The 24,372-nt window shown below is 55.4% G+C and overlaps 6 protein-coding genes across 6 annotated transcripts; 3 read left to right on the forward strand and 3 right to left on the reverse strand.

Annotated features, from left to right (window-relative positions):
* Positions 1-23: 23 nt before the first annotated feature.
* KVR01_004554 (uncharacterized protein) lies at positions 24-1,526 on the reverse strand (the record flags this gene model as incomplete). Its single annotated transcript, XM_044794875.1, has 4 exons — positions 1,037-1,526; positions 736-981; positions 284-680; positions 24-184 (listed from the first exon to the last, which is right to left on the reverse strand). Exons 1-4 carry the CDS (start codon positions 1,490-1,492, stop codon positions 24-26), a joined length of 1,260 nt encoding a protein of 419 aa, XP_044646718.1. The 5' UTR covers positions 1,493-1,526.
* A 3,612-nt stretch (positions 1,527-5,138) lies between these two features.
* On the forward strand, positions 5,139-8,039 carry KVR01_004526 (uncharacterized protein; the record flags this gene model as incomplete). Its single annotated transcript, XM_044786331.1, has 3 exons — positions 5,139-5,415; positions 5,527-5,597; positions 5,659-8,039. Exons 1-3 carry the CDS (start codon positions 5,240-5,242, stop codon positions 8,037-8,039), a joined length of 2,628 nt encoding a protein of 875 aa, XP_044646690.1. The 5' UTR covers positions 5,139-5,239.
* Positions 8,040-8,643: 604 nt separating this feature from the next.
* Positions 8,644-10,631, reverse strand: KVR01_004577 (uncharacterized protein; the record flags this gene model as incomplete). The annotated part of the gene is made up of 2 exons (XM_044781684.1): positions 8,644-10,082; positions 10,628-10,631. The coding sequence occupies 2 exons, from the start codon at positions 10,629-10,631 to the stop codon at positions 8,644-8,646; spliced, it is 1,443 nt and encodes a 480-aa protein (XP_044646741.1).
* A 2,973-nt stretch (positions 10,632-13,604) lies between these two features.
* KVR01_004611 (uncharacterized protein) lies at positions 13,605-14,431 on the reverse strand (the record flags this gene model as incomplete). The annotated part of the gene is made up of 3 exons (XM_044789368.1): positions 13,605-14,009; positions 14,044-14,150; positions 14,332-14,431. 3 exons carry the CDS (start codon positions 14,429-14,431, stop codon positions 13,902-13,904), a joined length of 315 nt encoding a protein of 104 aa, XP_044646775.1. The 3' UTR covers positions 13,605-13,901.
* Positions 14,432-17,895: 3,464 nt separating this feature from the next.
* On the forward strand, positions 17,896-21,647 carry KVR01_004156 (uncharacterized protein). The gene has a single exon (XM_044785339.1). It carries the CDS (start codon positions 19,053-19,055, stop codon positions 21,339-21,341), a length of 2,289 nt encoding a protein of 762 aa, XP_044646320.1. The 5' UTR covers positions 17,896-19,052; the 3' UTR covers positions 21,342-21,647.
* Positions 21,648-22,325: 678 nt separating this feature from the next.
* On the forward strand, positions 22,326-24,270 carry KVR01_004427 (Arf family GTPase SAR1). The gene is made up of 5 exons (XM_044785195.1): positions 22,326-22,570; positions 22,668-22,771; positions 23,023-23,062; positions 23,140-23,205; positions 23,359-24,270. The coding sequence occupies exons 1-5, from the start codon at positions 22,552-22,554 to the stop codon at positions 23,697-23,699; spliced, it is 570 nt and encodes a 189-aa protein (XP_044646591.1). The 5' UTR covers positions 22,326-22,551; the 3' UTR covers positions 23,700-24,270.
* Positions 24,271-24,372: the final 102 nt, after the last annotated feature.

Genomic DNA, 24,372 nt, shown 5'->3' on the forward strand with positions numbered 1-24,372 from the left:
CTATCAAACCCGGCTCGCCATCTTCAGATATCGTCTAGCCCAAGACATCCGCAGATCCGATTATCAGGGTCCCATTTGTGTCTGAGCTCGACCAATCTCTGATGTTGCTCGGCTCCCCAGCAGTCAGAGGCACGGGTTTGAAAATCATATTCGCCCAGATAAGAGCCGATTGAGTGGCGGCCCACTTGCTGCATCGCATTTGAAAGCCATGATTCGCACCTAGCATCGTCGGCCTTACTCTCCCACAGAACGTAGATAGCCAAGTAGTGATCTGACTGCATACTGAGAGCCATATTTGTCAGAGGCCGACTGCTGCGTGGCTTCATGGACGTCCAAAGCACCATAGACTGCCTCGTGGGGAGCGTGTTGAAAGGAGACTCCAGAAGAGATACGACATCTGCGTCGTTGCGAAGAAAGACGTTGTCAACTTTGTATCGCGGACCGACTGGAAACGCTTTGGCTTTGTTGTCGTATTCTTGCTGTATGCTTGTTTCCTTGCAAACTGATGCTGACAACGCTCCATCAGGGCGGGAGTCCTCTACAGACCGCAAGAGTTCCTCAACGAAGTCTTTGTCGTCGCCCATTGCCAAGAGGATGACCATGATACAAGGACTTTGAATTCCTTCTTGGTAACTTCCAACGGCAGTAAGCTCTATAGTATTCTCGAGAGACGAGGCAATCTGTAATGGTCAGTATGGTCAAAATTACAATGTAGTTAGTTTGAGACAATCATACCTCAAGTGCCCAGCTCAAGGCTGTCTTGTAATGTGTCATGGGAAACACGTACACAGAGGATCGCATGACCTTCGGTGCTGATCGAGTCTGTATATGGAATCTTGTAACGATACCGGGGAACGCCGGCCCACCACCTCTGGCGGCCCATAAAAGTTCTGCATTTTCGTTTGCGTCGGCTCGAACCAGCTGACCTTCTGCTGTCACTGCATCGATGGCAACCACGCTCTCACACGCCCAACCCCAGTTCTACGAGAGATTTAGCTGCGTAGTCTCTGTTAAAATGAATAAGGCACATGCTTACGTTCGTGTTCCAGCCCATGCCTCCCCCGAGAAGATACCCTCCCATCGCCACATCAGGGCAGTGGCCACCGGGAAACGCTCGGCCATTGGCCACCAGGTATTGGTCCAGGTCTCTGCCCGTGATACTTGGCGACAGACTCACGATGCCTGTCGTTTTATCGAGAGTCAACTCGGAAAGCTCGCCCAGATCCAGAAGCAGAGCGTCGTCCCGGACGCTCCACGCCGCGTAACTGTGGCCTCCTGCACGAATGGAGACACGGAGTCTCCTCTCGGTCGCTAACTTCGTCGCATCCACCACGTCGTGCTCTGTCTTGGCAAACATGATGGCGGTGGGATATCTTTCGGGGAGCTTTCCGTTGAAGAGTCTACACGTGCGGGCTTTTTCGTAGTCCTTGGGTTGGGCGGTGTCCCGCCAGATAATGGACGGTGTCTCGGTCTGATTCAGGGAAGGAGGCATTTTGCCATTTTGCAGAATAGGATGCTGGGATCAGAATGCATCAAACCGGCCAGTAGGTCTGCAAGGCGAGCTTCGTAGAGGGACCTGTGGGCGCTGGTAAGATGTCTTCAGTGATTTGGGCTTAGTTCATAGTGACGTCTTTCAGCCCGTTGGTCCTGCCCTGTATCACCACAGACAGGAAGGAATTCCTGCTAAATGATTGCTAGCTTTGTGGTGGCATATAATATTTTCTCGTGCAAACCCCCAATTGACTACCAAAGCATATAATAGTACCCAGCCCCTGATTACGGCGTTTGCCTGAAGATCTACCTCAGTACCACAACTGGTTTCGCTTCTATTCCGTACTTATGCGTCCGACGACATACATGGCGCCTTCATACGGTGGCAACATTTGAATCGCTCGAGACCCAGCGCTTACATTGAAGTGCTTTGTGGACGGTCCTGCGTTCAGATCATACAACGCAACTATATCCTCGGCCCATACACAGTGACTCGGCGTCGGAGCAGCTGTCACAAATTGGGATCCTTCATCGCGATTTCGACTGTCGTCCCTCTACCCCCAGTCTTCCATCACTTCACGTATCTTCGTCTGAGGAGTATATTTCAGCTCCATGGTGAAACCTCCTCAGAAATCATATCTGAAGTCAGGGTTTTCTGTATCTGTGAGATCCATAAACGCATTTGAGTGGCCAATCTTTTCAGATCCCGCTCTGTCATTGCCCCTGTTCGATGCAGCTTCTGACGCCACAGATGCCAAACTCCTCTTTCTATGATTGCGCCTCGTGAGATTGATACGAGTAATGGCAAGAGTGATGTTAAAGAGCACGTAGAGACAGAAGTGGGCAGTGAAGCCTTTGTGGTAGCGAGGGGCATCACCGCTCTGGAATATCTAGGAAACAGATAGGATAATCAGCAATGAAATCATTGGACACCTGTGAAAACATTTGGTGGTAACACATGTTCGGATCGTAAGAGAGGTATACCTGTGGCGCGGTCATGTTGCCAGCTGCCCACGCGATGAAAGTCATGGCGAGAGCAGTTGACTTCTTTGTTTGCCCAGCGATGTTGCGCGAGATCAGAGAGAATATCATGTTACCCTCAGCGAGGTAGAACTGCATACAGTAAAAGGCGATGAGAAGTCCAACACGTGTGGATTGCGTGGGCTCGATATGATAAACGACAGCGGTCCCAATGATGGGAGGTCTAAAGACACATCATCAGCATTGTGAGGCTCGCGTAATCCTCTTCTGGTCGTTCCTTACATGGTCCATGCCTAGTGAGAGACCAAGTGTTAGTATGTACCGCCCAAAGAGCTATGATATAGGATGTCAAGGACTACTCACATGCATGATCCAAGCGGTCTGGTCAGTCCACGTGCACAATGCAGCCGAACCGACCATGACAATAATAGTCACCGCACCCTGCGCAATATTGAGGAGCTGCGTCTCAAGATAAGTGAAGCCGAACGAGGAAATTATTAGGTTGGAGAAGACACCCAACCCGCCAATGACGAGGGTTGAGGTTAGCTGTAGCATGATGTAGAGCCATACTATCGGGTCTGTAAGGGCTTCCACCGCCTGGTAGCGCTTATAAACCTTGTTCTGGATGCCTGTCTCGTTTGCGCGGACCCGCTCGACCATCAGCCGCTTCTCGTCCTCGTTGAAGCACTTAGCCTTCATTGGGGTATCCGGGAGCCACCACCCGACGAAAAGGCCCCAGGCGCAGGTCAGGCAACCCAGGATGAGGAAGAGCAGCTGCCAGGGTAGGATTTCATGGCCCTTGTACTGTGATACACCCCATGCTATGATTCCACCAAACTGCGATCCGCAAGTGTCAGCGTGTCCTGGTAGACCGCGGGGATAAAAACAATCATCGGCTCACCATGAGCTGCACACCCATCATACAGTACCACATCGACGTCAAGATCATCTGCTCCTTTTTGGTATACTACAGCAGAATGCATCGCAATTAGCCATGCTGTCACTTTGAATAGCTCATTATCTCGGAGTCATGCCCAGGGTCAAGCCCCATGGCTTCAGACCTACCCACATAGAAGTCATGATAATGAACGCAGGCTGCACACAGCTCTCGAAGATCCCCAATAGGAACCGCACCGTCATTAATGAGCCAAAATTCTTGCAGGCTGCGGAGCAAGCGATAACCACGCCCCAGCAGAAGATGTTTGCAGAGAGGTATTTGGCAACAGGCAGCTTTTGGAGCAGGAAGTTGGTGGGATACTCACCCACGAGAACACCCATGTATAGAATGGTCCCAAGCCAACTATACTGCTGTCCGACAAGATGCGTGTCCTCTTGTATCCCCATAATTGACGAGAAGGATAGCGTTCCCTTGTCAAGCGCCTGGCAGAAGTAGGTGCCTAACATGCAGACCAAAATTCTCCCGTTGATCTTCCAGAAGAGTTTTCGGTCTGTCTTCTCATCTATATAGATAGCCTCGCGGCCTGCGTATTGGGCGGTCTGTAAAATTGAGAATTGGTGGATGTGTCAGTCTCGTACCGCTGTTTCAGGATATCAGGTAACTTGGTACAGTCAAACTTTACTGCAGCCTCGCAAGCAGAACTTATATATGGATGTGGCTACTTACCTCATTGTCTGCCTGCTCTTTAGGCTCCGTCACCGAGTACGGCTTCGGTCCAGGACCCTTCATCACAGCGATCTCATCATGATCACCAGATGGTATTGAGTTCGACTTTTCCATGTCGACTTCGAACCGTTCAGGAAGATCCCGATAACTCTTGTGACAATAAATTGACCTGTTAATTTCTGAGGCTTGAAGTGATACACAAAGGTAGATCCAAATGCTCAATCGAAGGCAAGGTTCGGACAGGTCTTATCGAGACTTGGATGGCTCACTGATTCTTAATATCTGTCTTGGGCTTAAGAACCCCAGGAATCAGCCTGGGGCCCCTGGGATCTGACGAGAAGGAAGCGTCTGTACTAATAAAAGCTACGAGTTTCACGGCGGGAAGGACCATTCGCAGCCAGCGAGACACTGCCCCTGCTTCGCTACTCACATTTGACATGCCACATTGCGTGGAACTGGATACTTAGGTACCTTGGGAAAAGAGAGTTACAAGGAACTGCCTGTATCGAGAACCAACTGCAGCTCGGCGAATCAGACTCTCCTGGCATGCTCTCCCGACAGGTCATTAGTACGCTTAGTGAGACCACGCCTTGCATCTTAGCGAACCGGACACCAGCAGTAGTGACAGTGACCAGGGTGTAGACAATGACTGGACACCTAGTGGTACCGGAGGGCCCTCCGGTACTTCCTCCGGTGGCCGGACTGGTGGCTATCATCCACATGCGTTCCCCACCTGGGCACAATACCGCGGATCCCCCCGCAATGACTTAAGCCACACCCACGATCATTATTTTAGATGCCTTCTTTCTTGGGTGTCTAGGTGGTGTTGCAGCTCTTAAAAACTCCTACAATGCAAGTGATTGGCGCGGCTTTAGTTGAAGAGTCTTGAGTGAGTATGTGTCTGGTCCCCAGGCCCCGAATCGACTTCCCCGCGAACTGCAGTGTTATGAAAAGGGTTAGAGGGGAAAGCCCAAATGGGACCATAGTTCGACGTAAAGTCTGCAAGTGAGCCTTTTTGCATGGATGATCGCCTTGGTGTCATGTCCTCCCGTCACTTACAATAATGGCATTGTGACTGCATATTCAGTGTCGAAAACCATGTCGGCCAAGGTTATTATCACATAATGCGAGACCGTTGAGAACATGCATGATTTGGGTGAAGCCTTCGATGACGACCCGGACGCCTCAGCCTCTGAACCTGAGGAGGGCGGGGCCGAGCAGGGCCCTGAAGGCGATGATAACGACGAAGCTGAGGGGGCACCACCGACGAAAAAGAGAAAGACTGACGGCAACGCGGCCTCAAAGTTTGATGGCCCAGCGTGAGATATTCCCTAACGACCCTCACCTCGAAGTACAGCTGCCAGGGTGGCTGTGGTGGATGCCCGGTTTCTATCCTTGTTTGTATGCTGACATGTGTCTCCACACGCCAGTTGCCAGTCCTGTCGACGGAAGAAGGCAAAATGTTCTAGACGACTGCCTTGTTCGCAGTGTGAAAGGCAAAGTAAGAAGACACTTTATTTGCAACATGACCCAGGCCATCCCACGTTCTGACATTAGCGAAGACTTGCAATGTGTGTATGATGAAAGAAAGCTCAAGCCAGGACTGCGGTCCGGTGCTATAGAGCACCTCAGCCAGAGAATAACAGCTCTCGAGAACATGTTTCTTGGGCAGGGCATACTGTGGCAACAGAATGTCAACCAAATATGGCGTCGACTCGATGACATCTCACCAGGAGGTGCTACCGGTTCCAGCACACAAGACTCAGGATGCTCCATGTCTGGGGCCTCTCTGAAGGAGCGTACGGCGCAACTTAGGAAATCCTTGTTATCCTCCATTCCTGGAGACCGTAAGTCACAGGTACTGCCGCCCGAGGGGCCGCAGACTGCAATAGACCCAACGCCCGACACTCGGCGTAATCAAACAGAACATGTACAGGCCAGACCCGCCAGAAAACTGGGAGCAACATATGGAGAAGACGAGCTTCCCCCGGACGATGTCCTGTTCTCACTTGTGGAGATTTACTTCCGGCTCATCCACCCCTGGGTACCTATGCTCCACGTCCGAAACTTTCGCCAGCGCATGAAAGAATCGTCACAGCGGGGTCAGATCACCACGATATGCCATGCCATAGTCTCCATCTGCTCACGCTTCTCCGACGATGCTCGCCTCGGCTATGACAGTGAGGCACGCACGCTAAGAGCCAAACGCAGTCGTGATACCGTCATCCTGCAGAGTATGCAATCTTTCTCCGTGGAGAACCTACAGGCTCTGATCATCGTCGCCTTTGACACCATCGGGAGTGGGCGGAGCCCGAGTGCCTGGTCTGTCGTGGGCAGCATGACGCGCACAGTGGAGCAGCTGCAACTCAGCGTCGAACCCGTGGATGAAGGCCCCCATCGCTCTGCGGACAATTTCCAGAACCAGATCAAGAGAGCAGCTTTTCTGCCTCCTGCTCGTGACTGGAGCGAGCTGGAGGAGAGAAGACGCGTGTTCTGGAACATATTTTTGATGGACCGCTTCTGTAGCTTTGCTACGGGATGGAATCTGTCCCTGACGAGTGCTGATGTGAAACGGAGGCTACCTTGCGAAGGTGCTCTGTGGGAGGCAGGCGAGGCCCTCGAGACCCCCACGCCGTTCTTTGGAGTTTCAGACAAGTACAACCAGGCTTCGACCCCTTCACCGTCTCAAAGTCACCATCAAAAGAACAAGGCTCCGGTAGATGAGATGAGACTGCCTGCTGCCAGAGCCGAGAGTGAAGATCAAGAATCCCTAGGTGGATTCGCCTATTGCATCGAAGCAACCGAGAGTCTCAGCCTGGTTACCTCGTTCTTCCTCCAGCAAGCCGTGGACGTGTCCAAGGCGCAAGATGTCCAAATGTGGCTGATGCGCTTCAAGCAGCTCGACCTCCGCTTGGTGCAGTGGAAAATATTCCTGCCCGAGCGGTGGCGTGAGGCGTGCGCGCTCAACGAGGATGGAAACATGGATCCCAACTTGACCCTTGCTCACATCACCCACAATATCGCCGTCGTCCTCCTTCACCAGGGCATTGCCTACCCATCTACCGAATGGCAGTCTGTGCTACCGACCATCGGCGTCCGTCTGCCATCTGCCTCTAGCGCTGAGACCTGCCTTATTGCCGCGACTGAGGTTGTCACTATCGTGGAGCGGTTCTTACGGGATAATCCTGCCACCCTCACGAACCCCCAGTTTGCATTCTGCTTGTTTATCTGCGGCCGTATGTTATTAGCACACGCTGCGTACTATAACATCTCGCTTCCAAGGGAGTTCGACGTATTACTGGACTCCCTTTGGGAAATATCAAAAAGATGGAAGCTCGAGAACAACTTAGCGTCCAAGTTCGCCTCACGCCTTCTGAGGGCCAGACAACAAGGTGCTTCCCTGGATATTCGGCAGGCTGTGTTCTCCGACGACCAGGCTACGGTCACAGACAGCTTTCCCACAATCCTCGGAGACAACTCTGATGTGTCGAGGCTGCGCAATGGAAAGTCACGTTTCCAAGTAAATCAGCCACCTCCCAACGTCACACATCACAATCACACCTTTACCGGCCCATCGCACCAGTTTGGTCATGCCTCACAAACAGGACAGCCGGTGGAGGTGTCCGGGCCTATCAACAGCAATTATCACAACATGCGTCCCATCGATGAGGAGTCACCAGACAGCATATCCTTCGCTTTTCCTCCCCTGCCCCTGGCCTTCCAGGCAGGTCAGATCCCCAGTGCATCACAGACTGCCATCCATTCTCCAGACTTGCAACCTGCGCCTTACCCAGATCAGCACTTTGGAAGCGGCATGGTGACCCTGGACACAGGGGAATTTGAAGATCTTAACTTTTTCATGGAGTATACGTTCCCGCCAGATGAGCGAGTTAGTATGTATGGGCACCCCGGTGATTCGAATGGGCCGCCGATGGGTCAGTAGGCTGGAATCTGATGTGCAGTTGAAGATTATCGGGCAGAGAGTGGCAGGGCATACTCAAGTTTGGTCGATTCTGGATATACCTTTTAATTCAAAGTTGCTGTGTTCTCGTTCGTCACTCATTGTATTGACTTACTGTGGGATTCGTTTTCGTCTTGTTTTCCCCCGAGAACACAGCTCCAAGTCTGGTTAACAAAATCAGCGTTTGTCGGGTTTCATAATTCCTAGAATATGTAGTCTCACTGTCTCAACATTCCTCTCCCCCGTATATCTTTATGTAGTTTGTGGTTTCGGTTCTATTCCGTATACGTCCGAGGATATACATGGCGCCTTCATACGGTGGTAAGCACTTAAGACCCAGCGTTTGGAAAGAATACGATACTGATAACGATAGTTATAATACGATAGGTGCTTGTGGCCTCAGCCTTGCGACGCACAGACAAGGCTAAGGGGCACCGTGTATATCTTTACATCACTGGAAAGCCTCTCACTCCTGACAAAGCTGATGCAGAACCTTACCTCCGTGCAACCTGATCCATCTTTATAGCGTCTACTTTTGACCACGCAACGTCATTTCTGAGCATTCGTCAACCCTGAGAACTGAATCTCAACCGCCCAAGCTCCCAAATGCGTGACCGATCCCCATATCTAACAGCTTGTTGCCCACCAACATGAAGTAGTAGTCCGCATACACCAGCGAGTGGTTAGCCCACCTCCGAGGCGCAAACTCATAGTTATTGATGGTGGCACCGTCGAGGATGGCCTGGCAGCCACCGTCGTCAACATCGAACCGGACCACCGCGACGTCCTGCTCCTCAGCCCCGTGATCAGCTGTGTCGGCGACCGTCCTGACCGTGGCCTCGTTGGCTTGGGGTACGAACTTGGCCCGTGGCGTGAGATACCCTTTGCACACCGCGTTTGTGATCCTCAGCGCCGCATCGAGATACTTCTGCGCGCGGGCACTGTTCCGCAGCCTCAATGCCTCATAGATAAGTAAAAACCCGTACGAAGCAATCATTGCCGCGCTGGTATCGGTAGGCTCTTCCTTTTTCTTCTTCTCTCCCGCTCCCCTTTCTCTTCCGAGAGCACCATCACCATCACCATCCACCGCCGACGCCGGCTCAAAGTCCCAAGGCGGAACCGCACCGTCACCCTCCGGCATCCGCCCCAAGAAAGCATCCGCACACAACACCGCCGTGTCGAGGAACTCCTCCCCCCGCGTCCACCCCCACGCCTCCGCAAACCCAGCAACAGCCCACGCCTGGCCCCGCGACCAGCAGCTCCCGTGGTGCCGCCCCTGGTGGGTGAGGCGCCGCCGGACCGCGCCGTCCCCCGGGTCCAGCACAGCCAGGTGGAGCGTCGTCCCGTCAGCACGCACATGGGTGCGGCGCGTCGTCCGGGCATGGCAGATGGCCACGTCGCGCATCGCGCCGTCGCCCGTCTGCGCCGCGACGTAGAACAGCAGCGCGAGGTTCATCATGTTGTCGATGACGACGAGGAACTCGCGCGCCGGGTCCTGGAAGCTGTAGTCCCCCGTGGCGCACGAGTCCCAGGAGCGGATCGCGCCCGCGGCGGGGCTGAAGCGCGCCTGGAGGGTGGCGGCGGCGGCCGTGAGCGTCGCGAGGGCGCGGGCGTCGTGCCGCAGCTCCCAGGCCGGGCGGGCCCAGGGCATGGTCATGAAGCCGATGTCGTGGGTCGTCGCCAGGTGGGCGTTGGCGTGCAGGTTTTCTGTCCACCATGTGCAGGCGTGTTCGAGCTGGAGCCGGTGGAGGGGCGGCGGCTGTTGTCCTTGCTGCTGGAGGACGTGGGGGTGTCGGATTTGTCTCTCTAGTAGGAGGTACAGGCTCCCTGGGAAGAAGCCTGAGGTCCAGAATTCCAGGTCGCGGTAGATGTATTTGCCGCCGCCTGGGTGAGTATATTCCGGGAAGAGTGTTGGTGGGCCAGTGCTCAGTCTCAACGCCTCTTGAGCCACGGACCATAGCTTTGCCGTCACGGAGGGGGCATACAGCTCGGCGAGAGCTGTCATGGGCTTTTCTCCGTTGACGACTTGCTCAGATGGATGCACAGATTTGATTTGAACATGGCCTCCATTTTGTGGTGGTTGTACTTCAGCCGCGCTGGATTCATCCATGTTAACAGTGATGCAGATGTTAGACCTCAAGTTATCCCTTATACAAGGAACCTGATACTACCAGCGGTGCAAATTTACAGGCCCAGGACCCTCAGGGCTTTGTATAGAGTCAAAATTTGAAAATTCACGGGAAGAAGGATTTCCAATGAAGGAAGATTATGGTCTTAAATTGTCCACTGGCATGTAGTATTAGGTGATCAACAGTGGGCTTCAGTAGGAGGCTGAGAGTTGCAGGCCATATGCCTCACGCTTTGGGTCAGCTGAATCTCTTCAACACAATACACACTTTCTCCAGACTGTGGTACTAGGGTCAGTAACAGACACTGTTGTTTCTCATATAATCTTTCCCGATCAATTGTCCGCTAACGTCTTTGCTGCTCGACTTGGGTCTTGGCAACCCAGGCCAGGTCCGCTACAGCGGGACAAGCCCCGGGCCGTCCTCCGCTTCCATTCATTGCGCGCATAGGGCCGCCCAGCACAAGAGGACTTTAATAGATGCTAGCCCATACTTGGCTTGTCCAGTGATGATAGATTGCCTCGCAAACAGCCAGTGATTCTGGTTGGAAAAGCTGCCATCGTTCCAGCCGCAATCCCATCTCATGATCTCGGCGGCATTAACCAATAAGTCTCGGTCAAGATTGGCAAGAAGTGAGGTATCTCTGCCAATCATATCTGTGAGATTGATGCCCTATGCGTTGAGAATAGTAGAGGCGCGGTCCCAGTGGCTCTATTTTCGTGTGAGGTGCCACATGAGAGAGCATTCTGCCAGGCGGCGCGAACGTCACAAGAGAAACTGGTGTAGTTCACTGCCCGATGGACACCTGTAGATTACGGAATGTAGTCTTTTCATTTCATAGTGGTTTGGTTACAACGAAATGCGATCAGCACATCGCAGAAGCCCTCCTCAACATGTTGTCAAAGAAGCTGCCTCTCCTAAGTCCCGCTTAGTAGGCGACAGAGAGACACAGATGTGTGTGCTCTTCTATAGGACCATTCATATCCCATCAATCCAAGTCCAGTAAGAATCATCCGAGGCTTCTATAATGTATTCATAGGTCCTGGGGAGACAATGAGAAACAGCACGTTTCCAAGGAGGGCGTGAAATAGCCAAAAGAGTTGAACAAGTCTTCGTCATCAAATTCTTCAAGAAACTTTTAGGGTTCGCAAATGCCCATCAAGTCCTCCAGTATCCTCAGGTTGTTCTTTACACATGTACTGTCCCAGAAAACAGTGAAACTGTCCCGCCAACATACATGTCTGTCTACACCAACCTATCACCAAAAAGTGACAGGGGCAAAACGCTCTTGAACACAAACTCGACGTTTTGAATTCTCGCACAGTGCAAGTCAACGGCTCAAGCCACAAGTGAAACGCTGAACTAAATCGTGGGCAGCAGAGCTGATTAGGAGCGAGCGCCACCGCACAAATAACTACCGGTAATAATATTTCCCCTCCAGGGCTTCCCAGATGAACTCAGCATGGCTGCCCCAGTGGCTTCGATTGTACCACTGCCGAAGTGACAAGCCAAGCGTCCCCAGCATCGAAAACCAAGCGGGCCATATTTATTGCCTGTACAGTATCACTTGTGGTTCACCATTTAGTTAATCTCCCAGCCAGTGAGTGAGTGGGATCTACAGCACCAGACACAGCCTGTAATTTAACATCAATTACAGCTACAAATCCTTCAGACAATTCCCCAGCCAATGTTTAATTCATTTACCTCATGATATCCTAATCGCAGCCCCTTGGCAAGTAATAATTGTTGAGGAAGCCAAGAGGCGTTTCCGTGACGGCTGATTGATATATCCTCGAGGCAATAACCAATCACCAAGCCGGCGGCCGGCAGGCCAGCCAGGCTTGGCCCTCTCTGCCACCCACAAGGATCGACACCGTGCGGTTAGCTACGTGGCCATCCAGCCTGCCTCTCTACTGAATCATCACAAGCCATCCCGATCTCGTAATAAGATCATGTAATGCGATTGGCATCTGCATTCTTGGCCTGCCCTCAAGCACGAGGGAAGGGGTAAAGGCAGCCAGGGAGCCAGGCAGATGGCAGATCGCTCACACATACACATCCCATCTCACAGGGGACCGTCACTGCTGAAGACTACAGACGCTATATCCTGGCAGAAACGAAACAGGCCTCAGCCAAATCAGCAATGAACTCTCAAAAAAAAAAAAAGGACAAGACGATCCCTACCCCGTCCATACAATGAATAAAGCGAGTGAGTGCATGCATACATGCATACATGCCTGCACGTACGTTACGTCGGTCGGAAAAGCACAGCAGTAAAGGGATTGTGCAACGGCGCCAAGCACGAAGGGTTCAGAGCGTGCAGCCCTTTTTCTTCCTTGCCTTGTCTCGGGTCTTAATGCCCGGGAGATCAACCGCCATGGCGCCAAGCGGGCACAAGCCTCCACCGCCGAGCTGAGTGACAGCCGCAACAGCCGGGAGCGGCCGAGAGACAGACAGACAGACAGACAGGGCGGAGGAAGGGCCGACTGAAGGGACGATGGCCATTCCAAGGCGGTTGGCTCCTCTCTCGGCGCCGTCAGTCAAACCGGGTGGGTTTTCCTCCCACACTGCAAAAAATCATGTGCACATGAAGCGATCTACAGTCCACAAAGAAGGAAGGGGGGGGGGGGGGAACCGCCAGTTGCTACAGGTCGGGTCGAGGGCCCCGGGTCGGGTCAGGGCTGCCAGGTAGGGTCGCCTCCACCAGGTCACGCGCACGTCCTTTCGAAACACAAGACACGCCATCCCAAAGAGCAAGAAGGACGACGGCACCACCACAGCCAATCTGGGGCGGCTGGCTGTCCTCGCCGCCTTTCTGGGGGGAAGGGCAAGAGAGAAAAAAAAAAGTCGCAACAAGTTTCAAAACGCAACCCGACAGGGGAGCCTGAATCGCAGGCGGCCCCAATGGAGGGAGACAAAAAGAACAAGATTCACTTGGCCCTGGCTCCGGACGACGTCCGGGAAGGCTGATTGCCTGGAGGATCGCGAGAAGACAAAACCCCGCCTAGGTCGGCCCGTCCGCCGGGCTGGGGGTGAGGCCCATCTACACGCTGCGCTGTGTCTATTCCTGGGGCGGTTGTTGAAGTCTATCCGTAGGCGCGGCTACTCGCCTTTGTTGTTAGGGGGCCCTGTTTCTCCAGACCCGGACAGATGGGACGCGGCCTGCTGCTTGTGAGGCCATTGTCACGCATGGAAGACGGGACGAAGGGGGCCCTTCTTGTTCGTTTCCGGCGTTCGGACCTCGGGAAGCACTTTCTAGACACTTTCTAGGCGCTCGTCGGCAAGGCCTAGAGGAAACGTCGCTAGGCCCCGTTTCAACAAGCTGTGTAGGCCTTCGAACTGCGCTTCCGAAACGGCACTTTTGCTGTCGGAAGGCCGAAAGCTTGAACCTGGGAGGAATAAACTTGAACCGTCATACTACACCAGGCCTTACCTGGCCCTGCCCTGCCCTGCTCTTCTGTGCTGCACTCAATCTTGCCCTCGCCGCGGACCCCCTGCCACAGAACAAGCTTGAGACAGGTTGCTACCCCCATCATTGGTTGTAGACGGGTAGTGTCCAGTAGTCGCAATGACGCACCTCTCCAACAACCACGTTACGTGCATGAATGGGGTGCAGCCTGCTCACCACGCGCAGAAAGCGGAGCGGGGAGACGACACAGAACCAGGCATTGTCGTCGCCCTCCCAAGAGTAAGTGCTCGCGCAGTGCAGTGCAGCTTGTCAGCCTGTGCAGGACAGCGCTGCAAGCGGACTCCCATGCAGCCGTGGCGTCATCGTGCTGGCGAGCGAAGACGGGCGTGGGCGTGGCATTGAGTTCATGCCTCCGTACTTCAGTTGCTCACTCAGTCCCTAAGCCCCCCGCCAGCGTCCCCAGCTTCCGAGTTATTATCTCGTAGGCGCGGTTGCCACTTAAACCCCACGCCTGCCACACGCTCCACCGCGTGGGAGGAAGGGCACGAGGACCCAGGCCTGCAGGATTGGAAACGCCATTGCAAGAGGGCTGCTGCGTCGTGTCATCCCATGCCGAACCCGCGCGCCTTTGAGATGCGGGGTTCATCTTTGTGTGTGGGCAGGTTGCAGCAGCCCAGCAGCCCAGCAGCCATGCGACACGGGCGGCCTGACAGTGACGGCAGACGCGTTCCATGCTTGCTTGACTCGGGCGTGGGGTTGAGATGGGATGAGGAAAAGGGCTGGGTGGGTGGATAGAATATGGATAGGTGGTCGGATCGGGACCAAGATCCGTCTTGCATGAAGACGACATTGAGCAGCGGTGACGAGCGGTGCAGATCTACATTTCATCACGGGGATTGGCGATGGTGTTGGGGGATCTTCACTGCTAGCCGCCCAATTTCGCCGGCTTGGGATTCAGGGCCTTGGGCCTGTGCCTTTTGGGGGTTCGCTCTGTGGCCTTGGCTGCCTTGCAGGTTTGTTGGTGAGAGTGATGGCTCCTCTGACATGTGGCAGAGGTAACAGTCAGCCAGTCAGCCAGTCCAAATGGTTTACGAACCATGCCTCATCCCCCGGTGCGCGGCGCAATACCAAAGCGCGGTCGGTGAGCTCCCAGTGGATGCTGTTGGGTCTTGGGTTGCGGTGAGGAGTCGTTGGTGAAGGCAGGCAGGCAGAATTAATGACCGACTGCCACCTCAGTGTCCTGTTCCTCGAAACAATGGATCGCTCCGATTCTCCGGGGCACCAAGAAAAGTGCAACCCTGCAGAAGCTTAGGGTGGTAGCATTCGTGGGTCTGGTGGACCACTGACTGAGGATCCGAACCTACGCGGCTGCAAGGATATGAGCTTTGTTCAGGAGGCTGCTCGTGGCCCTTGGTCTCACGGAAGCCCAGAAGAGTCCGTTGCAAGCACCCGTTCGTCGTACTGACACTGCAGAGTTCATCTAATTAAATTGGCTCACCACCAGGCCCGCTGCATGAGAGAGACAGGCGGCCAGGCGGCTCAGGGCAGGCCGGCCTCGGATGGGAAGAGCAGAATTGGCAAGGGCAAGGCCGCCTGGGAGCTAAAAACGATGAGGTCAGAGTTTATGATGCGAACTCCTGTCTCACCAGTAGAGCCACGGCCGAGTCAGGGCAATTCTCGAAAGAGGCATTCTCGTCGAGGAGGCTTAGTAGGCTTCGGCTTCAGGCTTCAGGCTTCAGGGTCTGAAGGGCCTGGGGGACCTGCGGGAGGCGTCTCCTCCAAGACGCGCCAGCGCTCCTGCCCCTGAGACAATCAATTCTGGGCAAGGCAAGACCGTCAAGATGCGGTTTAGGCCCGGCGTTGGTTGTGCTGTAGCCTGCAGAAACGGTGCCGCGGGCGTGCGACCCTGGCGACGTGCCGGCCGCGCAGGCTCGCTGGTGTGCACAGAGCACAAACAGAGCCTGCCTCTTGTGGCTTCAGTACCATGTTTCACCAGAAATGGCAAAAGAGCGACTGCTTGAAAACGGTCTTGACTCTTTCAAGAAGATTCACAACGCCTCGTCCAACCCCCTTTGACGTTTCCGGCGACGACTCATCGCAAAGGCTTGGTATTGACTCGAAAAAGGGGTGTCGGCTGAGGCTAATCACCACCACAATCTGACAATACTATGCAATGGTCGATCAAGCTGACTGGGCACTCGGCATGCTCGTGTCCTTGTGTGCAGCCATCAGCACGACGCTATTAGGTGTGGAAATGTGGAAATGCTGACAGGCAGTCAGCCATGCAACCAGCCAGCCAGCCGTGGTTCCTAGGGCGGGTGACTGAGCATGGCGAAGCAGCTTTACTCAGTCAGTAGTGTACCCAGCACTGCATGTTGTGGTGGTACTCCGTAGGAGCATCACGCATGCATGTGGTGGGGTTCCATCTCGCAAGCGGCCAAACGAGATCTCGCCCCGGACCGACCACGGAAGAGCCGCCCATATTGGATGGCGACATTTCTTGTTTGGTTTATTATCGACGGAGAAGAAGAATGGGCCAGGTGAGAGGGAGAGAGAGCACAGACTCTCACCGCTGCTCCGACCGTGTTAGGTAACCGTTCTGTAGGGCCGAGGATGCCCCCCACCCTGCCCACTCGAGCTCCAGCTCGTCAACGAATGCGATCCCGGCAGCCGTTTGGGCCATGCTTTTCAGATGGGTTTACGGCTGGACGGGTGGCAGCAGGAGGCGTGAGCTGATGTGCGGCATGGCGATCTTGGTGACCGACTGACTTGGAGCACGCACACAGCCTGCTGCACGCGTCAGAAGTCAAGAAGCTCGCAGCCGAGGGTATGGGATAGACTTTTGAGGACGAGCCCCATGACTTGGGATCCGCTCCCGCGATTCGCGAGCGCCCGTCCAGCGTCTGGTTAGCCCTGGCTCTGCGCTGGCACACCACATGCAGCGGCACATGGCAGACACCAGGTCTAAATCCAGGTTTTGTTGGCTGTTGGCGGCGCGAAAGGACCGGGTCTGCGCTACTGTGTACAGGACAGAGGGACAGACGGACTGACCAGCTTGACCAGCTTGACCTAGCTCGACGGGTAAGTGTCGGTGAGAACTGGCGGCCTGGCGGTACGGCAAGTGAAGAGAGGGGGGCACGGCGCTACGGGTTTTGAACTTGCAAGCCCTGAAGATGAAGAGCCCTTGGGTCGGTCGGTGGTAGTGGTTGTTGGTTGGTGGCTAGTCCATGCGAGAGGCTCGAGCGGATTGGTGGGAAGACGGGGGCGGGAGTCGGGGGCGGGCGGCGGGAGTGAAAAGACGAAGGCAGAAGACGCACAGCACAGTGCCACCACGTGCGGAGTTTGCCATAGGGCTCGGGATGAGCGATGTTGTGCGTGCTTTTCTTGGTGGTGCAGGCCTGATGAGTGATGCTGACACAGTCTCCCCTGACCGATGTTCTGACTGTACTGTGTACGGAGTAGCATTCTGCAATGTTCAGTCTTGAGCCCGTGGGCCAGAACACGACACGGGGAATAATATTTTGTGCGTCGGACGCTCAGATGTCGAAAGAGATGAGCCGAGCTAAGGCGATCCCACATGTCCACATTGGAAGGCCGCTTGTTGGTTTTTTCTCAGCGTCTGTTATTCCTATTACGGCACGGTTAGTCCAATGGCACTCGGACAAGTTCCAATGCCCCGGGGAAGGGGACCCTGGAGGAGTTTGGGAGAATATGCCTCAACGAGGATCGCTGTCATGCAAGATTTGTTTATTTTGACAGGCGGATTTGGCTCGAGGGTGGTAGTGCCGGGCCAACTCATCCCCATTATGCTCGTGGAATGTGACAATGGCCGTCATCATCACGAGACAGAGGCAAGACAATCTGAGGACACTACATGTATGTGAGCTGTGATAAGTGACGGACCAGTTGGCTGTCGTTCGCCTGGTGGATTACTGTGCATTGTTGTGGTGAGCGCAAGTGGGTTTGGGGGCAGCAGCACTGGTGACAGGCTGACAGGCAGACGGGGCAGGCGCAGGAGCTGGTTGGGCGGCTCCGTTTTGACAAAACGGAGGAGGTGATGTAGCCGTCCATTGTCACGGGGCCGCTCGGCCACTCGCCTCTGTGGAAGCTACTTCCCAGCACATGCACCATCCCACGTTTTTGCATGTATCCCGCGCTTCCCACTCAGTCGGAGAGTACGTACCACAGTACATCCCACGCGGGCCCTTTCGGCAGGATTTTCTCTTCTCCCCCAACAAGCGCACTTGCCATGCCCCTGAGATTCAGGGCCCTTTTCCTTCCCTCGTCCCTTGTACCCCCATGGCTTGTGCCCCCCGGTGCCACAATGCAGGGCGAACACTAAACGGCACTAACACCGTCCTCACTCGCGCACCTGCTCTGCTGCTCTGCGCCTGCTTGCGACTTGCATCAGCAACCCGCGCCTGCACCTGCACCTGCTCCTGCACCCAAGTCACTCACCCGCCCATCCCTACTCATTATCTGCGAGGAATAACATCTAGCTCGCCCTCCCTTCAAATTCCTCCCTCCGCCCTCGGTGCTGCCTCTGTCTTCCCTCTCATACTCATCACTCTTTGCGCACCACGCAAATCCCACACCACACAAAACAAAAAAACACAAATACTCGACTCACAATTCCTCGCCAACAAAACCCCACGCGGACCAGTTTCTTTTTCTGGAAACTGTCACAAGCCCCACAGCGACAATCCCGCTCTGATCGTGCTGATCGCTGCTCGCTGCTTGTTGATCGCTGCTGCTGCTGCTGCTGTGTTGTCCCAGCGCACACATAACAATAAGAACCCGGCTCTTTTGCGCGCGTTGCGTTGACCGAACCTTCTGCGCCACCCGACCACGACCCGACCTTGCACTTTAGCTTTTTCAACGTCATCCTACTCCCACCACAGGATTCGCCCGCCGCCTCTCAGCCTCTCAACTGCGCACTGCGCACCCTGCGCCGCAGAACCAAGGCCGCCTGGCCGGTCCCTTGAATTTGAAAACAACCCCGAGACAGTCGGCCCTCGACCTGCACCTTTAAGGACCCCTTCCCAACGGGCCACGGCCGACGGAACCGGACTTCCAAAACACCAACCGCTTACTCTCCCGCCCAACCCACTCGCACACCAACCCGCCCTGCACCACCACACGATGTTTCTGGGCTTATAGCAACACTGTCCCTAGGGACACCTTTCTGCGCAACCCCCAAGGCCACCCTCGGACCTGAGCGGGAGGGCTGCACCTCACCACCTCATATCTCGGATCTCCAGATCACGCACCTGTCCGGTCTCCGATCTACTTGTCTCTTGACCGGCTCGACGCGACCCAGTCGACCGACCTGTTTCGAGAATTGATCTGCCTTGCGTCACCAGTCGACGCACTCCTGCATATATTCACCACTGCAACCCTACGCCGCCCCCGCCATACGCATCTACACCCATACAGACACCCAGAGAACCACTATTCATAATGTTGAAGTATCCAAACCACGGCAGCGCCACCTCCAACGTGCTGGCCTGGAGCTCACACTCCGCAAACGTCGAGTCGGTCGCCGAGGACGACGCCGCAGCCGACGCCGACGAGCCCCCAGATTCAAACATGGCGACCACTTACCAAGCGTCTCCACAGTTCAGAAGGGCCTCTGTCGCCAAGGCCAGGGAGAACCACGCCTCGCTCCTGACCCAGGCCTTGCAGAGCGCCTCCGAGGGAGAGTCACCCGACAGCACTCCAGTCGCTGCCGCTACGCGCCGACGACGATCCATCACCAGCCAGATTTCCCTGGCCTCAACCGCTGATCTGACGAGCGACACCGGGCTGAGCACCCCGGCCAGGACAAACACTCCCAGCCCCCGCCTCCCCAGTATTGGCTTCGCTGCTCTTCCCTTGGACAAGCAACATGGCGCGTCCGGCCTCCAGATCATCGGCTCTCTGCCCAGAAGGCCTGCACCCGCCGCGCCTTCGAACGAGCAAGTGCCGAAGCCTGAGGATGCACCCAAGGACCCCGCCGTGGAGGCTATCGCCAAGAAGCGATGCATCTCATTCGCCTGCGCAAAGCCCAAGGTCGACGTGGCCAAGCCAAAGCCTGCGGTTGTAGTCCCAGTTGCGGCACCCGCGCCTGCACCTGCAGCGCAAACCGTCCAGCCGAGGAAGACTTGCATCAAGTTCGCATGCACAGCTCGCCCTACAGCCCAGCAAACCCCTCCACAGAAGCAGCGCCTGGACATTCCGAAGCCCGAGGAGATTGGCTCGGTCTCGACCGTTGTGACCAGGTCACCCACAACTACCAGGAAGGCGCGCTCCCCTGTGGCTTCTCGGTCCCGACCATCACCCCGCAGGTCTGCGCAGAGTCCTGTGGCTACTCGCAAGACCAGGTTCATCACCGCAGACTCGAGGGATCTACAGGGCGAGATCTGCCACTTCCACGAGTTTGCCAGTGACCACCCTACAGAAGAGGACTGGATCCGCCAGGAGAAGGGCATTGCCAAGGCCAGACTTACCATGGACGACCTGCTGAAGAAGGAGAACGACATTCGTCGTCTGGGAAAGGAGGCTGAGGAAGAAGCCGAGCAAGAGGAGGCAGAGGAGGAGGAGGGCGATGAGGCGCTCGACGAGGATGACGACGACGAGGAGAATGTCGATGACGAAGACGACGGACTCGTCGAAGAAGAGGATATGGAGGAGGACGACCAGTCAGGATATGGCTCCGATGATGATTTCTCGGATGGCTACAACACCGACGAGGAATACGGATTTGCCGAGTCTGATGACGAGGAGAATGACGGGCTGCACCTCTGGACCTTCAACGCGCACCAGGCAAGCCAGGGTCGGGCCTCCGAGGCCACTCCGGTCTTCCGGCCTTGGTCTCTGGGCGGCCACCATTCGGACTCTTCGATTGGCTCCAAGAAGCACATCCGGGGCAAGCACTCGCAGTCTAGACTGACCGGCCGCCCCGTGACTCCGGAGCTGCCCGACAGCACTGACTTCGTCTGTGGCACGATGGACGAGGACAGACCGCTGGAGGAGGCCTACTTCACGCGACTCGCTGCCCGGAAGCAGGAAAAGCTGCGCATCATCCCTCAGGATATCGACCCCAGCTTCCCTACCTCTGAGCCCGAGGACGAGGACGAGGACGACGTCAAGCCTGGTCATGGCAGCGACGACCACCTGTGGCTCCACGGCGAGCTGGAGGAACTCGAGGAGGAGCGTGCAGACAGACGCCACAGGAGGGGCGACAACGCCTCCCCAAAGCGGCTGCGATCCCCTCCGCCCAAGAGGCTCCGCTCACCCCCGCCCAAGGCTCGTGGCCGATCCCCTCGGCGCGTGTTTGATCGCGCATCGCCCAGGCGTATCAAGTCTCCGGCTCCACAAGGGCTGAGGTCGCCACGCGCGACGCCAACCCATGCCGAGAACGTCCTAGCCTTCAAGGCAATGGCCTCCAGACCGGGACTTACCCACACAAAGTCGCTTCCTCGCGGAGCCTACTTCCCGGCCCATGTGAAGTCGGGCAGGAGGACCAGGGCCAACACGGCAAACCGGGACAACGCTCACGTGCGGGGAGCCATCGACATTGTCAAGGGCCTGGAGCACAAGCGCCAGCGCAGAAAGGAGAAGTTTTACCAGAAGTACTGCAACCGTGCCCGCAAGGGGCAGATCCCCGAGAAGAAGGCCCAGCCGGGAGAGGGAGCCGAGAGGATGCGGGAACTCGGCCTGACACTGGCCGGAAAGATGGGCCAGGGAAACTATGTGATCTCCATCTAGGCCTATATGGTAGTGGAGACATCATCACAGGGCGGTACACGGCGTTGTTTTCTTTGAGCATTTACCAAACCATACCCAAGTCACCGGCGCAAAGCATATGGGGAGTGGGGCACTCCCCGGTCTTGGAAGGGGAGATCTGGCGCAAAACTTTTTTGACGAGCCATGACAGCATCATTCTTTCCCGTTTATATTACTTTTTTTTGGATCTCATATGTCCAGCTTTGTTTTTCAACGGATACCCAGCATTTGGATTTTCTCAGGAGGCTAAGTGAGGGTGGGGTCCCGATTTGTGGTTCAGGCTGTACATAGCAGTTCTATACTTGCCTTGACCTAGGCATATATAGCATGAAAAGAAGCCATACTTGGTTATGGGCTTTCTACCTCATTTGCTGGACATTGTTCGAATTGGTGCATCCCGTGACTTTCGAAACGTGGTGTTCTGTTCCGGAGTTGACGGATGACGATGTGCCACGCTCCCAAGAGAGCAAGCAGATAGGGAATGGACAGATTCCAAGATATCAATTCACATGTTGACAAGATATAAAAAAATTGTCAATCTGTCCTCATCACCGCGGCTGCAGTGTATCGTCCAATGAGAGAGGACTTGACAACCTGGCTAAGTAGTATGACTGGTGTTCAGTCATGTTTAACAGCTACAAGTGATGACCTTATCCAAACTCGTAGTGCGAGTGGTGAGTCACCGTGATGCATGTGATATTTGAACAGTTCGACAATCACGGGGGTGGAGAAACCATAGTGAGCAAATGATTGTCGTGGCATTCCGAGCAGTCTGGCAGGACGACGACATTCACACTTGTGAGATCCACCCGTACCTTAAGCAACCATAGCAAGCGAGCGAGGCACGGGAGACTTATGTAAGCAGAAAGCCCAACCAATCATCTGGCAGCACTGCTCCTGCTGCCAGCTAGACGGGCCCACACCCAGGCTTGCCAGGCCTAGGTGGCCTGGACCGGGCTGAACCTGCTGTCATCAAGCCCGAAAGCGACCAAACTTCCCTTGTCCGACACTTTGACACTTCTTCCCTCCCACGCCACCCAAAAACCAACACAACACAACAACTTTCTTCTTGTCCTACGTCCAGCCCCACACAACGTCGCTGTTTGGCCAACCACGCCCCCTTTTGCACCCGAGACCCCGACGTTAAAGAGAAAGAGACAGCCCTCGCATCGCATCGCATCGCCCGGCCAAGATGTGGATTATCAACTGGTGTATGCTGCTTCACCTCACCCCTCCGGCCCTGCCCTGGCCCGTCCCGTCCCCTGCTGCCCGGCAAGCTGGCTGACAACGGATAACACCGTGCCGCAGTCTACGACGTCCTCTCGTCGCTCGGCCTGCTCAACAAGCACGCCAAGCTGCTGTTCCTCGGTCTCGACAACGCCGGAAAGACGACGCTGCTGCACATGCTCAAGGTGCGTCCGTCCGTCCGCCGAGCTGCCCACCCGCCACCTGCCGAACCCTACACCGACCCGGGATGATGGTTGGGCCAGGCGGGGATAACAGGAAGGGTTCAGGACTGCAGACTCCCTGCCTGCCTGCCGCCGGCCTTACCTGCGTCCCACACACCCGCCTATCATCTCTCGGGGGCCGGATAGGTCGGACAGGGAGGGCAGGAGAGAGAAGAATGAAGGGCAGAGAGCTGACGAGACATTTTTGCATATAGAACGACCGTGTTGCCATCCTCCAGCCTACGCTCCACCCAAGTGAGTAGCCGGACGACTCGAGCATGGGGTTCCCGTGCCTGTGTACGTGCGTGTTTGTGCTGACGTGAGGAACACAGCTTCTGAGGAACTCGCGATCGGCAATGTGAGGTTTACGACTTTTGACCTGGGAGGTCACCAGCAAGGTACGCGCAGCCACGATCCCCCACACACCGTCATTGCAACCCAGCGAGAGCCACCGGACACGGTCGTTTCCGAATACACCGATGGGGTGGGGAAGGAAATCACACAAGACTATAGGAGGTCTTTCGACATTAGGTCACTAACAGGATATATAGCACGCCGCCTGTGGAGGGACTACTTCCCCGAGGTGAACGGGATCGTGTTCCTGGTGGACGCCAAGGACCACGAGCGGTTCGTGGAGGCCAAGGCGGAGCTGGACGCGCTGCTGCAGATGGAGGAGCTGGCCAAGGTGCCGTTCGTGATCCTGGGCAACAAGATCGACCACCCGGACGCCGTGTCCGAGGACGAGCTGCGCCACCAGCTGGGCATGTACCAGACCACGGGCAAGGGCAAGGTCCCGCTCGAGGGCATCCGGCCCGTCGAGGTGTTCATGTGCTCCGTCGTCATGCGCCAGGGCTACGGCGAGGGCATCCGGTGGCTGAGCCAGTACGTCTAAGCGGGCGGGCGGGCGGGGGTGCTGCTTTTGTGTGAGAGAGAGGAGGTGGCAGTCTTCTTGTTGTTGTTGCCTGTCTGGTCTGGTCTGGTCGGCCGGGTTTATCCCCCCCTCTCCCTCCACCCAGGCTTTGTGGTGCGCAAGATAGAGCAGGCGAAAAAGGAGTTGCAGGCTGTGCGGCTGTGACGGAAAAAACAAACAAAAAACGCACAGCTTCACGGACACACACACACACACAGACACGCCTATCATGACATGACTTAGATGGTCTCGTTCCTCTCTCTCTCTGTCCATTGCTTGGGCAATCCATCTCCTCACTGCGGCCAAGATAATGACGGAACGAAGGCAGACCGGACCGGAGGACGGCAAGAGAAAACAAAACAAAAAGAGAGATACATACAAAGGTAGTTTTGTGGAAGACGGTGTGTGTGCTGTTGGATGGATGGATCGGCGACTTATGTGTTGTTTTTTCCTATACATGTTCTGTGAAGAGGGAGAAACTACTGCCGGCCGCATGGCGTTACATGCTTAATATCTTTTTTTTTTCATAATCGGAATGGATTTACTACTAGAATATGTGTGTTATATGTATGCTTGCGCCTATGCCTATGTGTTGTGTTTTGTGCGTGCATTGGCTTATACGTTACATGCGTGCATTGTGAGATGTGTTTCTGTG

The sequence above is a fragment of the Diaporthe batatas genome (assembly GCF_019321695.1).
Source record: "Diaporthe batatas strain CRI 302-4 chromosome Unknown Contig00004, whole genome shotgun sequence".
In the NCBI taxonomy this organism is placed as follows: Eukaryota; Fungi; Ascomycota; class Sordariomycetes; order Diaporthales; family Diaporthaceae; genus Diaporthe; species Diaporthe batatas.

Excerpts from the sequence above, each read along its gene's own strand:
- KVR01_004156 (XM_044785339.1), top strand. The coding sequence starts at position 19,053 with ATGTTGAAGTATCCAAACCACGGCAGCGCCACCTCCAACGTGCTGGCC.
- KVR01_004427 (XM_044785195.1), top strand. Across the intron at positions 22,772-23,022 it reads CGCTGCTGCACATGCTCAAG|AACGACCGTGTTGCCATCCT; the intron begins GTGCGTCCGTCC and ends TTTTGCATATAG. Across the intron at positions 23,206-23,358 it reads CCTGGGAGGTCACCAGCAAG|CACGCCGCCTGTGGAGGGAC; the intron begins GTACGCGCAGCC and ends CAGGATATATAG.